We start from the raw sequence: 14,581 nt of genomic DNA, 5'->3' as shown, positions 1-14,581 counted from the left end.
GAACAAAATAATCCTGATTATGATTTCTCCATAATTGAGCAGCCAGCTGGTTGTGTTGAGCCAGTTAAATAAACATTACGTTTATCATAGTAAACCTATTAAACCACAGATAAAAATTTTTTTTATCTTCTTTTTTATTTTAAATACATGCTGGACAGATGTTTTGTAAGACAAAATGAGCACAAACACTGCTTAGAAAAGGTATTTGTTTATGACATTAATGACACAGATCATAAATGTCATTGTACTGTGAGATAATTTGGATTAAAGCACTGTCAAACAGTGTGCTATGGTACGTTACAATCTGAGTAAACATCCTGCAAAAAGAGTCTAAAAGTGGGTCTCACATTGGGTGAGCTGCCTGAAGCTAAGTGACACACACTGTCAGATCAGAGAGGCCATTCCCTGCTCTCATGACATGTGCTTGACAAGGGATTTAGCAGCCAGAACCTCTGTCAATAAAAAAAGTACTTTGTGTTGTAACCCTTTATCATTGTTAGAGCACCTGTTAACTCAGGGCTATGTGCTGCAGTATCCAAGATTTAAGATATTACATAACTTGATAAGTGATAATAGTGTTCGAAGAACAAAAGTAGTTATTCAAACACTAAAATACCATCTATTACATGTAATATTACTACCGTGATGTAAGCTTAAGGGTTTGATAATGTTCCAACTCCGTGTTGTGGAACAGGCCCTTATAAAAACAAGAAAGCCCATAAACATCCCTGTGCTCTGACAGGTTAACAATCATGAGACAACATACAAGGTGAAGGATAGAGTCTCTAGTGAGATTTTGCCTGTAAACCCCTTTCAATCCTTAAGCTGCCTGAGTAAAGGCTGCTACATGGGCCTGAATGAACACATGCTCCCGCAGGTCATTTGAGGAACACTGCTGCTTTAAGCTAACGCACAAAAGTTCCATCTTCTCTCCTTAAAATAACTAAAAGACAAAGGGAGAACAGACATGAGCACTATTCTGTCACACAGAAAAACACAAAAGCAAACAGTAGCGTTTAAGTCTTAAAGTTGAGTCATGGCAACTGTTTTTCTGAAGTTTATTATCCTGCAACAAGCCTTCAGATGTTCCGGCATGCACACAGAATTGAGGAAATCTTATGCACCTCCAGATGTGCCAGTACACTGTACGTCTTACATAATCATCACGTCATGTACACAAAACTCACTTCCTATTCATATCACGCAAGTTCAATTTGCTGAGTTTTCTGATTCCTGATTCAGAGGGAGGCTGAATAAACTGGCCTGTGGGATGAGACATGACCCTGCAGTTGAAGTTGTTCCTCTCATAATGCAGTGATTAGGAGATGCCGTGGGAGAGACAGGAAAAGGCTCAGTGGAAAACAGGGATGTGAACCTCTGCATGGGCCCAAGCCTGCAGTCATAAGGCAAAGTCCCAGCTGTGCAGCTAACCACCACTAAAAACACAAAACACAACCTCGCCCATTCTCATATAGGAAGCTAAAGCACGTAGGACAGGTAGGAGGGCTTCAGAAGTTTGTGAACTAACAAAAATTTGATAACATCAGAGCTCAAGCTTTATGGATGTTAAAGTCAAAATGTAAAGCCAGAGAAAGATGAGTGAAAGTATGTCACACTAATATAAGCATTCTCCTAAGCAGAGGGTGATAATTTCTGGTTACACATAATTGTTAACATGAGCACTGATGAGTCAGTATAATTCAGGATGTGGGGCGGCTCACTGAGCTGGGTGGCAGCTGACAGCATCAGCCTTAACCTACAGAGCCACCCTATCTGCTCAATTACACTTAGCAAAGCTAATTCATTCATTGACGGACCCTTTTAAATAAAGTGTAGAAGTGGTTTCAGAAGCACGACACTGGCCCAGTGAACTCTGCCATACTGGTTGTTAGGTCTGTGTCTGTACAGGCTTGTCAGCTGCTTTGTAACAACACTGGCCTGACACTATCCAGCGAGTTTTCCTGGGGTCAAGCAGGCACATGGTATGACTGAAGAGCTATGCAGAACATGTAGATCTGGACAGTAAAGCTAGTCAGAAAAATGTACCGTTCTGTTATTTCCAGTGTTTAAAATCCCTGCTGTCTTGATCCCAGCTAACATTCAGTTTTAACAAACTTATAACTTAGCAGATTCCATAGCAAAATAAAATAAACAGTATGACACTTGTTAGTAAACCCAGAGTGAAACAGCCATGGGTTTATTATGATTTTTATGCACATAGTGCCATTCACTCTTCCAGTTATTATACACGGCCCTAAAGGAACCATATAACTATCACTGCAACTGTTCATCTTCAAACTCTGGCTTTGATCAGAGGACCTTCTAACTGTTGTACTGCTGGATGCTCAAACATTCATATCTCCATGCAGACGAAGCACCAGCAGATTCCTGTGACAAATCACAACCACCTCCTTGTACATACCATACACTGGGTGTGTCTTGTGGCATTACATGGACTGCCCCAAGTTAAACTTTCCTCGATCTAAAGATTTCCCATGAACCTGAAGTTTAAGGGCTGATTCATGCTTACTGTAGGGGGGGGCAAAATGCCCTACATATCTCAATTATGTTATTGTATCCAGCACGGGGTGCCGTATGGGCCCGGTGTATGACTCTTGATTTTCGAAACTCTTATTCGAGATTGACTCACTGATTGGAGAGAACTCCCACAGAAACCCAACAGCTTTCCTCTCCACCTCCCACCAACATACACTGATAGAAAGAGGACCAATGTAAGTGTAAAAGCTTGGAACAACATACAGTTTACATACCAAAACTCAAGTTTTAATACAGAAAGGTAGTTGTTTTCTTCTTCTAAAACAGCCTGTATGAGTTGTCCACAGCAGTCAATACACTGTTGGAGACCAACATTGTGAACGAAAGCAGGGATAGCATGACACTTATGTTGTCGTGCAGAAGAGCTTGTACACCTCAGACTTAAAGTGTCACGGTATCTTTTAGAGGTCTTAAAAAATAAGAAAATAATCATTCCATTCATTGCAATCTAAGAATATATTATAGAACATCTGTTATAAATACAAAAATGTCATCTTATGTTTGAGTAAAGGTTAAATTACATGTTTTTTTGTCATAGACAATGTAGTTTTATCTTTCACTTAATGTGCAAAACTAAAATGTGAAAAAAAATATATATATATTATATGCAAGGGTTTACTTGAGCAAATGCAAAAATCCAATACTATAAATGCCAAATTTGCTAAAAAAAGCACAGTAGCAAAAGCAGAACCATTTATTAAAAGAGTGGGAGAGTGACAGGCTGTTTAAGTGTTACCGTGCAGTTTTTGGCCACTGGTGGCACTAAAGATCAGCTTGTTTAAAAGCAGTTTTGGTTGGGTGTAGTTAACTACATGCAGATAGTGGTGGGTAAAACTAATTACAGCTGACTACAGAGGGCCATCCAAACAAATAAAACCTATATTTTAGTGTCTCTGGAGGCCTCTCACACCCATGAAAATTGTGGGATTGTGCCACTGTCAAACATGTTTGTTGCAATCCTGGTTCTGTGATAAAATGTCAATGCACTGCCCTTCCTGGTTTCAGCTGCTATTCATCAGCTGAGGTTAACTCATTGACAGCACAGGAAGTGGTGGCAGAATATTTTCCATTGTCTGCTATGGAGTTTTTGGGCTGACCTCGTTCTAGGGGTGGCAAAGGCAGCAGAAGAAAAAAAAACAACTGCACTAAATGTAGAAATAAAAAAGATGGCTGCTACACATTCAGAACACATGCTTTTGGTAAGAACCTATAATCATGGATCAAACAACAAGTAGACCAGTTCCAGTAACATGTTACTTTTCTCAGCTGCAAGATAGATAAGAAGACGGGTAAAGAGCTTAATGTTAAATTTCGAGGCTGACACAGATGAAGAACAGGGAGACAGTACAGTGTGAAAATTCAGCATGAACGCGTCACCACACTGTGCTGACCAGAAGGTCAGCATAGCTCATGTTGGTTAACTGTTTCTTATAAGTCTAAAAAAAGACTCACGATGTGAAGGCAACCAGTTAAAGAGCTTCATTTGAGTTTTGTCTTTTGTCTTACTCTTAAAATTAAAGTGCTGTCTGATTCACAGCAGCAAAGTGCAGCAAGTTCAATTAAACTGCAAATTCTTATAAAGAGCAGTATTTACAAACACTTATACATAATCACGTAATTACAGAAAGTTACATGTTGCAAGCTTGGAGATAAATTATATCATCTGGATGGTCTCACTCGGTTAAACTGAGGGCACGTTTGGAAACTTATGACAAATCAAACCTGATTCTGTGATTAGCCAAAGTGTCATCTGTTCTACACCGGTGCTTCAAATGAGTGAATAAAACGCTATCAGTCAACTCAGCCACAATGACTCACGTCCGCTTCCTTGCAAAAGCCTGCTCATTGTAAGACATCGGAGGAGGTGTGAGGTAGAAAGTGGTTCAATGCTGACGGGAGGAGACACTTGAGACAAAGCCGACTTGAGAAGAAGAAGAGGAAGAAGATGACAGAGGAAGCATTTGACAGAATATAAAAAGCAAACATCAAAGCATAGCAGGAAACTGAGGTTCTTACAAAACCTGTGCTCTTCTCAGCTGAAGAGAGGAAGAAAGCTTTCTTCTTTGTACGACTGAATATTAACTTAGAGAACAGAAAGGACCTTAATTGGCCTTTACAGCAGGTTGGGCTTGCAGCTGAGAACTTTCACTCAAGAGTTTACCCATTGTTGAATCGACACAACCTGACAAGAAGGACTCTTTTTGTAAGAATATAAATCTACAAGAAGATACACGATACTAGTAACAAATTTATTATAAATTCACTGTTTCAACAGTATTGTGGTATTTATTTGATTATATAAAAATCATATGAGCATATATGTGCACAAAAAGTAAAATTAAATATGACTGAATTGATTTAAATCTTTGCCACAAAGGCCAGACCAAATCAGCCTCAACACATCCATTTCAGCCTAGCAGTGATTTGACTCACTGTGTGGACAAAGAGAGGAAGGGAAACATAAGCACCCCTTAAAATCTCAAATTTGCTCTTACTTCAACTTTGAGCCTCTCGTCAATCCTCTCACCCAAACCCACACTTTCACAAAACAACAACAACAACAACAACAACAACAACAACAACAACATACACAGGAATAAAGAACAGGCACCAGTCATCCAGATCAGTCGACGACACCCATTGAAAGCAGGCAAGCGCACAGAGAGAGGATGGATGACTCAAATGCAGCTGCCTGCCATGCTTTCCACACATCCTCATTACTCACTATTCAGACATCTTAAACTGCGGGGAGCCCTAGGCACTGAAACCCGTCGTTCAACCCTTACCTTCCCCTCTGGGAGACTAACTGCATCACACAGCTCGACATTTTCATAGCAACAACTTGCAGATTAGAGGTAAAGTTTAGTGTTGTCACTCTGCCAACTTGTTATAGATGGTCCTACACACATTAATAGGGTCTGAAGACTAAGCTTTGATCTGAGCTTTAAAAAGCCTTAATATAGAGAAACACGTTGTCCCAGAACTGCTGAATCACCTAACTACTGCATTAGTAACTTACATGTACTTTCTTTTTCTACTTTCTTCTTCCCCTTCCCTATTTAGTTTTACTTACTGAGCAGTATCTTTTCATCTCTGCACACAATTTATTACATCTTATCATTAGAGTTTTTAGAATAAGTTGTAGAAAGAGGCAACAAAAACGATAAACTGATATATGGCCTGTCCTTCCTAATGTGTCCAGAATCTGTAGCATCTGACATTTAAAAAGATAAAGTTTTATAAATAGATTTTGATTTTGTCTTTTTCTCACTTCCCTAATTTTGTGCCAGAATATCTGACTTTCCTGTAAAGCAACAGGGTGAAAGATGAGTAAATTCGAAATACGTGAGATGACTTAAAAGGAATCTCTAAAGCTATCAAGAAGATACGTAGAAACACACTTTAAAATAACACTGACAGTAAGTTTGAACTCAGTTTGGACCAATCAGTCAGTGAATGAGTTTTTACTTCCTTATGCTGAAAGTGTCACTGGGCACAAAATTACCTTGAGTCCTTTAACAGCTCATACTCCATGGTGTGCACCATTCTGCAATTTCAGAAACAGCAGTAACTATAAGTCAGTGTCTCAACAAGCAGCCAGAGTGAGCTAGTTAGGGAAGCTACAGAGCTGCAGGCTACAGGTGCTTCTATTGGGTGAAGTTAAGAAATAAAATCTTATTAATATGGGTTTTGAAGTGGTGATTAATCTGATGTTTTGCCTTTTACAATTACCTTGACAAGTTCAGATTGCTTGTTCTTCTGACCCTACAGCCCAAACCAAACAATTCAAAAAAATATTCCATCAGTCTAATAATTGACTGCATCAATCGAATTGTAGCTGAGTCGGTTATTCATCACTGTAGGAAAAGTCAAGATGAAAACACAGACGGAACACAAATTTGCATATTTCTGTCCTCAACAGCAATGAATTAACTACAAATAGGAGCGGGCAACCCAGGCTTAAAACTATATCACAATATTTTACAATATTTTTGTTAGCAAGTGACAAGATGACAACAGTAAAAGATTATTACAAATCTATGTTGTCAATTTCATGATACTGACAAAATTATGAATTCTTATCATCAAGAAAATTCTCACAATATATCATGGATGATACAATATCGCACAGGCTCTAACTGCAAACTTAATATCTCCAGCCAAAGTTGACACATATACTGGAACATGACAAAAATCTTTAGCTCCACATATCCTATTATTTTGAGTAAAAGCTGGTGAAAAGGATCTTTCAACAGGTTTTCTCCTGGGACACAGAGCTCTTCAACATGAGTCGAGGCATATTTAATATAGCGGGACCACTGGAAAGACACCATTTTGGAAAAGACAACAAACACCAACAATTTGCACACACTGTCCTCATTCCTGGAACAGCCTGCAACATAGTCTGCGGCCGATTGAATGGCCGTGTTTCCAGCACAAAATGAGTTAGTTATGATAGGCCGCCAGGAGCGTGGTTGTTTACTTGCTTTGGCAAGTCCACTCTAATTGGAAGTGATCCCCTGACCACATCTTGCTGAGATAACAGGGTGGGTCCTGTTATGCTAACATATTCAACCACTTTGCCTCACACCGCTGGCCTTCTTAGATCTTTTGCTTTTTATAAAAAGGGAAAAATGTAACTCGCAATGTCTTAAAAATCAAACTACATTCACTGTATCATTGCAAAAGGAGATTATTTGTTCTCTGTCTCTGTGTATGAAAGGATTATTATCTTTGGAAACAGGACCAAATTAGATGAACCCATTAATGAGCACTGTGAGAGCAGCTCCAGGGGACATCATTAAAAGCCAACACTGGTCAGTTATTATACTATTAAATTTTGATTATTGCTCAACGTCCAAACTTCCACCCCCATTTAAAAGCAAAGACGAGAGATGTATAAACTGAGACTTCTGATGACAGCACAGTTCCCTTGGTTAATTAAACCAGAAAATACAATAAAGTGAATGTGAAACTAAATAATGCATCAGCAGTTGAGAAGCAGAGATGGGGAGTGTATTAACAGGTCAATTAGGGATACACAAAAAAACAAGAGGCAGAGCAGACACATTAGAGGGAAACAGACAGGAGGCAGGCCAGTTGTCCATCCCCAAAAACAGAGCTGGTGTGGACTCGTCTGCTCAGGCTGCAGCCCAGAGAGTCTGACAATCATGGTCATTCAAGGTTCCTGGAATGTGTCCCCTGGAAGTTCAGACAGGTCAGCTATCTGTGGAAAATAAGCTGCCGCCTTGTTTCCAGGCACTGCAGTAACCAAACTACCACCCCCAACTCATACACACTCCCCACACACCCCATGCTGTCCTCACTCCCTACCTCTTTGTGTTAAGCTGTCAAACTGCCAAGGCATTACATGGAGGTGCTGCGGTCCAAGTACTGAGCATGCAAACATGTAGAGTATGATTTTTAATGTCCCCGAACCATGTGTGTAACAAATGCAAAAAATTAATAAATAAATACTTCTCTGTTAATCGTCATGTTAGTAGCGGACTATTTGCTCTCCCTTTAGCGTCATAACTCTTCTCCGTGTGCAGAATAAGTTCAAATAAGAAGAAGATGATACATACACATTTATTATAAGAGGCATGTAAACATTTAAATACTAAAATATAAAATATATGATTAGCTTAATAGGCGTCAAATGTTCAATTTAGCCTTTGACAGGTGTATATGTGTAGATATTCTTATTATCAGCCTATATATTAGGTCAATGTGTCCCTGCTCTATTGAGAATGTAGATATGTCACAGAAAACAAGAATTACTTAGAACAATATACACAAAAAAGCCATCCACTATTGCTTGACTGACTAAAACAAACAATACTGTTGTGACAACACAGTCAGCTGAGAAGAGTTATAATCACCACTGAGAGGCCTGCTTAGCTCCTACTCAAGTGCAAGTCAGTCCAGCTATAACATACTGATATGTAATAACTGGCTTTTAAACAACCAACAGCAGCAAATATTTCCATGATCTGGACCGGTGTTTTCACAAATGCAGAGTGAAAAATTCACCTCAGCTAGAGGTGGACAACTCACAATTTCCACGGAGCCAAACTCACTCTCGCTCTGCAGTTGACCTTTCATAAATCTCACAATCAGATAACAACTTTATGTGACATTCAATATGTGTGAGGAGACATCAATCTTGTGCATATTTGAGTTTCCACAATGCCACATTTACATCATATATTGGCTATCAGACAAGTCGTGGAGGTTTGTGAATTTGGCTTCTGGTTTACTTTCCTTTTGTTGGTCCAAGTTCATCGACTTGTTTGCTAATATGAGTGGCAGTCTTTTCATCCGGCAGAAACAAATGACAGTTTATAAAGCCATGCCTGCGACTAGATGATGTCAGGTTCATACACCCACTGAGAACGATAACCTTCATTCGAGCATGTACATCTCCTACTACCTGCTCATTCCACACGTCCATAGCCCAAAACTGTATTATAAATTATTCAAATATATTATATTAAATAAATATTACTATAAAATATTATAATATTAAAATGTGTCATGTCATTTTGGAGGCTTCTTCTGGAGCAGACTAATATTTTTAGCCCAGGACAGGATTCAGTTACCAGTAAGACTTAGTTACTGAAAAAAAAGAGGAGGTGTTGCGTACGCAGGAGAAACCAGCAGGGGAAGCGTTAAATGAAGGCGAGAGTGTCTAGTGAAAGGTTTGGTGCAAAAGGGTTATTCTTACCACCACACAAATTAACTCAGGTAAATGATTATCTATTGTACCTCACTGCAACAATCCACCAACATCCACCCTTATTACACAGGGCTTTCACTTCTTAAGCGATGCCCGACCTCACGACTGGACTGCAGTTTGGAGATGGTGCTCAGTGTTATTTGTGCTGATATCAAAATGGCAGAATTACTGATCAATCAAAATCAAAATGAAATGGCTAGGCATTTGGGATGTACACTGATCAGCAATCAACTATTCTTTGGTTCAGAGTTGTTCATTATTTACACTTCTTTAAAAAATAGAACAGTGAATAGCAAACAGAATTGCAGACTGTATTTCTCATACTGTATAATAAAGCCACCACTGTTCTTCTGCTTGAGAAAATGTAATCAATGATTAATAATTAACATTCCTAATTGAGACAGTACAACAGAGGGATGGGTGGTCTGTCCTGGGAGAAGTAACTGAGTTAAAGACTAAATGCAGCTATTGAAGGAAACCAATTTGTCCCAGGGGCAGCTTCATCACTTTATTTGGCCGTGATGCGGCGCGCTGAGAGGAGACACTAACCATTCCAAGCTGAGGGGAAATCATTCTCATCTAACAACTCCACCCCCACAAAGCTTTGTTCCACTTTTGTGATGCACTCTAATTCAAAACAGAACCAAACAATGAAACAACCTCAACTAGGCACAGAACAATGCACCTCTGATACAAGGGGAAAGTTTGAAAATCTGTGTGACGTTTTATTGGGGTGTGTGGTATGAATACTTGTTCCTCTCAGCGATAAAAAAACTAAATAAAATATAAAAATGTTACAGGCCTTTAAATTACAACTGATTATAGTTAAAAATGACTATCTGACTGTAAATTTCCCTTTGTGCTTCACATTAGTATTAACAATATAAAATGATTTAATGAGATTACAAGACATATTACTTATTCTCTCTTAATCAAGGTTTGTGCTAGTTTGCATTTTAAGAAACACTTGAAGTGAAAAGGCAGCAGCAACCACACTGTAAAGCATAAGTGATCAGAATACAAGAAGAAGGAGCTTAAACCTCTCACATACCTGCAACGAGTCAACACAGGGTTAAGCTGATGTGTCACCATGGACAGGTTTAACAAGGGCTAGAGCAGAAGGCAGACATTGTCCTGCTGATTCAGACTATGTCACAGACACAGAGGCTTACATGCCTGATATCATAGCCACGGGTGTGTGTATGTGATGTAGGTGTGTGTATGTGATGTAGGTGTGTGTATGTGCCTGTCTGTCCTCTCCACCTCTCTGACACATCCTGTCCTGCTGCCAGCATCACCATAGATACACAGACAGCCACTGATGTCACTCTTTCTCACAAATGCACACAAAAATGAATTGGAAACCGATATCGGCTGTTCCTTTGATAAAATAATGGGCAACATTTAAGGGTTCTGACCTCTGCAAAGTATCAACCCATGTGTGGCTACTGGGATGAAATCTCTTGATAAACAATGATTAGTTGACAAAGTAATAAAAATCAGGATTCAGCTCCTAAAAATACACACCTCCTTTGGCTGCACCATTCATAATAATCACTGAAGAACAGAACACAGTACAATGATAAACACTGAAAATAAATACAGGACAGACTGTGTGTGTGTGTGTGTGTGTGTGTGTGTGTGTGTGTGTGTGTGTGTGTGTGCTTCAGCTCCCATCTAGGTCATTCTTGGCTCAGACAACCAACTCTCCTCTGCTTGCTTAGAAAGGTAAAGAGTGGCAACACTTTGGCTGAAGCTCTGTAAGGGCCATCCAGCAGACCCTAAAAATAGCTACGGTGTGTACATTATAAGAGAACCATGGCCACATAAAGAATTGGTATTTACAAGGTTTAAAGTTGGGAGCCAGAGGCTAGTTTGCAAAACCTCTCTCACAGACAGGAGAATAAAAACCATCCATCCTACGCCTACGTTTGGGGAATTATCCCCTTCTCAGCTACAAAACACAGCTACTGTGTGTGTTGTAACTTATCCAAATGCTTGCTGACGCCCCCTAAAACCAAACAGTCTGTATGGTTGAATGAAGGCATGAAGGAGGCGGCTGTGGGTCTAAAAAGGCAAGTTACTATCCAGCATTTTGTGGGTAGCCTATTAATGACAAAGACAGAAAATTCCTCCTGTCAATTCCCACTGGCTCACTGCTCCCCTAATCCCTCCTTCCTCCTAATCTACAATTTTACAGTTAAAAACAGTACTAAGAAATTTGAGTGGTTTGTTCTATTGATCCTTAAGTAAAACCAAACCCTTCTATTCATTGCTCACTTACTTTTGGCAGTAGCAAAAAAAAAAAGATCTGAATGCTCACAGTAAAAATGTTAAAGGTCCTCAAAGAGGGAGGTAATATTTTTCCCAGAAAAATCTCATTACTGACTGGCAACAGCCAAAAAGAAGCATTAAATATTGATAAAAGTTGAATCATTTCTGATAAGCCTTTTTTCCCCCCCACTATATCCTCTTACCTGTCCTCATCCATATCCACACTAATTTGGATGTCAAGCAGGGTGTTAACTGCAGGGGTGGGCAGGTTGAGTCCTTCGCCAAAGAAAGGCTTTACACTATCTTTCCGTGGCACCACACCGGCGCTGAGCTGAGGTAGGGCATCAGACTTCTGCCTACTATCTTCTGCTTGGTTGCTGAAGCCAGAGGGAAGGCCTGTCATTCCTCCATGGGCTCCTTGGGGCTGGACAAGTCCTCCTGTGCCAGGTGCCTGACCTGGCACACCTGGAGGGTTGTTGGTGATACTGGGCACTGAGGCAGGCACATTCGGGATACCACTGTGCGAAGTGGTGGTGACGGAAGGTGCAGGGGCAATGCCTAACCCTCCTGAAGGCTGAGGCTGGCTGACAGGCTGCTGTTGGCCACTTCCTGGAAGGATAGGAACCACCATACCTGGTGTATTGCCCACTTGTAGCAGGAGGCCTCCTGCTGATGCTGCATCAGCACCCAGCCCTGGACCAGCAGGGGTGATTATAGGCGAGGGTACCTGGCTGGCTGCAGGCCCCACAGGGAGGGACGTCATGGGAAGGTTCTGAGTGCTTGAGCCAAAGTGCTGTTGACAAAAGTCCGGCTGGCCAGCTGGAAGGCCAGCGTTATGAGTAGAGTAGGCAAACTGCTGGGGCTGTGATGCAGGAGGCATAATGTGAGACTTCTGCTGTATGGCACCGTGGTGCACACCATTGAGGCTGTTAGAGAGGAAGGTCTGGGGAGCAACAGGTGGCACAACCTGTTGTGGTTGCTGTGACACTGTAGATGCATACCCTGTGGGCTGGAAGGCACTTGCTCCGCTCCCTATCTGAGGAGCCAAGCTGTAACCGGGCTGCAGAGAATCTGGATGGGGGTGTGCAGGATGACCCAAAGAGAAGCTGCTATCCGTGGGGTTCTCCAAAACATGAGCAGAAAAAGCACTGCTAGTGACCACAGAGTTACTAGTGGCCCCTAGCCCACTGTCCCGGTCTATACTGTGATCAAGGTTCACAGTTGGCTTTATGCTATCCACAGTCCGATTTACACTTGAATCTGAATCTTTGTCATAGAACTCGTTGCATGTCCACCTGCCCCGTCTGAAGGGCTCTCCAGTCCCATGGTCAAGTTTAATGACCCTGAAACGGGAGCTGCAGCTAGTGCTAGCAGGAGCTGTGTGGCCCACACTGGGAGAGACAGTGGCAGCAGAGACCGTACTGATGACTGAGGTTGGAACAAAGGGTTGAGCTGTAGCTGGCACAGGCACACTTCCTCCTAAACTATGTGGGGAGACATGAGCAGTGCCTATACCTTTATACGATAGCCCCCCATTGACAGGACCCGTGGCAGGCGGGTGGCTCTCCTGCGGCTCGCCTACGTTGTTTAGGGTTTCCTCGGACGAACTCCTGTCACACACCCCCTGGTCGGCTCGAGAACCGTCAAAGATTTCCGACGACACGTCCTCTGTCCGGGACTCGTCCGGATCATCCAGGCTCTCGGTGTCGTCGGTGATGCTGCTGGCCGCCACCTGAGCCTGCGTTACACTCGTGATCTGGAAACAACTTTTCTTCTTAGAGGGCATTTTCGACATGTTGACTGCCTGCGTCAAGTCTGTCTGCTCCCAGATGAAAGCAAGGGTTGGACTAGTGTCTTGCGAAGTAATTCACAGCTGAGGGATGTGACACAGACGCGTACCGTCACAGGACATTTCCATACCGTTCCTCTTCCTCTCTCTTATCGGTGAAAAGTGTCACAACTGAGGCCAGACCCACAGAAACAGCACACGGGTGACTACTGCGCTCCTCCTCCGACCTCTCCAACACCCGGTCGGCCTTCTTTATGTCCCGGCAGCGGAGTTTCAAACAGGCCCTTGTCAAAGTTCTTGTTCAGCAGCTGCCACCGGCACTTTAGTCTGAGGTGGGCCCGTGTTCCTCAACCCAATCTCCCCTCTCAGCAGAGTCTGAATCTCTCGCCGACTAGCTACGTTAGCAGATGTTAGCTAGTTTTCTCAGCATGTGAGACATCCTAATGGAAACAAGTCCATGGGGGTTTCAAACAGAAAATATAATCCAGCGAAAAAATCTCAAAAGTGGGTGAAGGTATAGCTCTCGACGTGTGGACAGCTCAGTCCTGGCAGCTGCTGCTAGCAGCTAGCTGACAGACAACCACTTTACCACAGCGGCAGGAAGCTAACGGGCAGCTAGCTCCTGCTGCCGCTCTTCAACCACTCTACAAGATGGCAAGAGCGAAGTGCATGCTGGGTATGGAGGTCAAACTAGTTTCTGCTATCGCCAATAAATAAATAAAACTTTTTTTTTTATTTTCATTAAAGTTTATGGACTCTGTGAAGCTGTTTACACTCTCAATAATTTTAAAATTTATTTTTATTTGCGGAACTTGTATATTAAAACGAAACCAACGAAGGAATACGTTAGAGAGAAAAATAAATACGTGAAGTATAATATAAGTAAATAAATAAAGAGTTGACATGAAAAATAAATTAATTATACATGTTTTAAATTCTAACTACATTACCACTGTCCCAGTGGTACTGTAGTACAGAAAACACCTATAAAGTGGGTTGGTGCATATCCAAATTATCTCACAAATAGTATTTAACATACAAACATATTTTCTGCTGCCATGAGGTGCATGTAGAGGGTGATCAAGCCCCTGCAAGTAAATCAAAGGCGCCCTTCCCAATATTAATTACTCTTAGTTTCTTACTTGCCTTTAAATTGTAATAATTTCTATTAAGGTAAAAATAAAATCAGAAGGTCGCACAATCACAGTTGTGAAAGTTTTTTT

At 41.4% G+C, this 14,581-nt stretch overlaps 1 protein-coding gene across 1 annotated transcript in view; it reads right to left on the bottom strand.

The window, feature by feature from the left end:
• The window catches only part of tsc22d2 (TSC22 domain family 2), a 30,210-nt gene extending 16,211 nt beyond the window's left edge, over positions 1-13,999 (bottom strand). Inside the window, exon 1 of the mRNA XM_026345100.2 lies at positions 11,773-13,999. Within this exon, the coding sequence (XP_026200885.1) occupies positions 11,773-13,364 (1,592 nt within the window). The 5' untranslated portion in view covers positions 13,365-13,999. The remainder of the gene's footprint in view (positions 1-11,772) is intronic.
• Positions 14,000-14,581: the final 582 nt, after the last annotated feature.

The sequence above is a fragment of the Anabas testudineus genome, chromosome 4, assembly GCF_900324465.2.
Source record: "Anabas testudineus chromosome 4, fAnaTes1.2, whole genome shotgun sequence".
Taxonomy (NCBI): Eukaryota; Metazoa; Chordata; class Actinopteri; order Anabantiformes; family Anabantidae; genus Anabas; species Anabas testudineus.
This window is presented reverse-complemented; position numbering and strand designations above follow the sequence as displayed.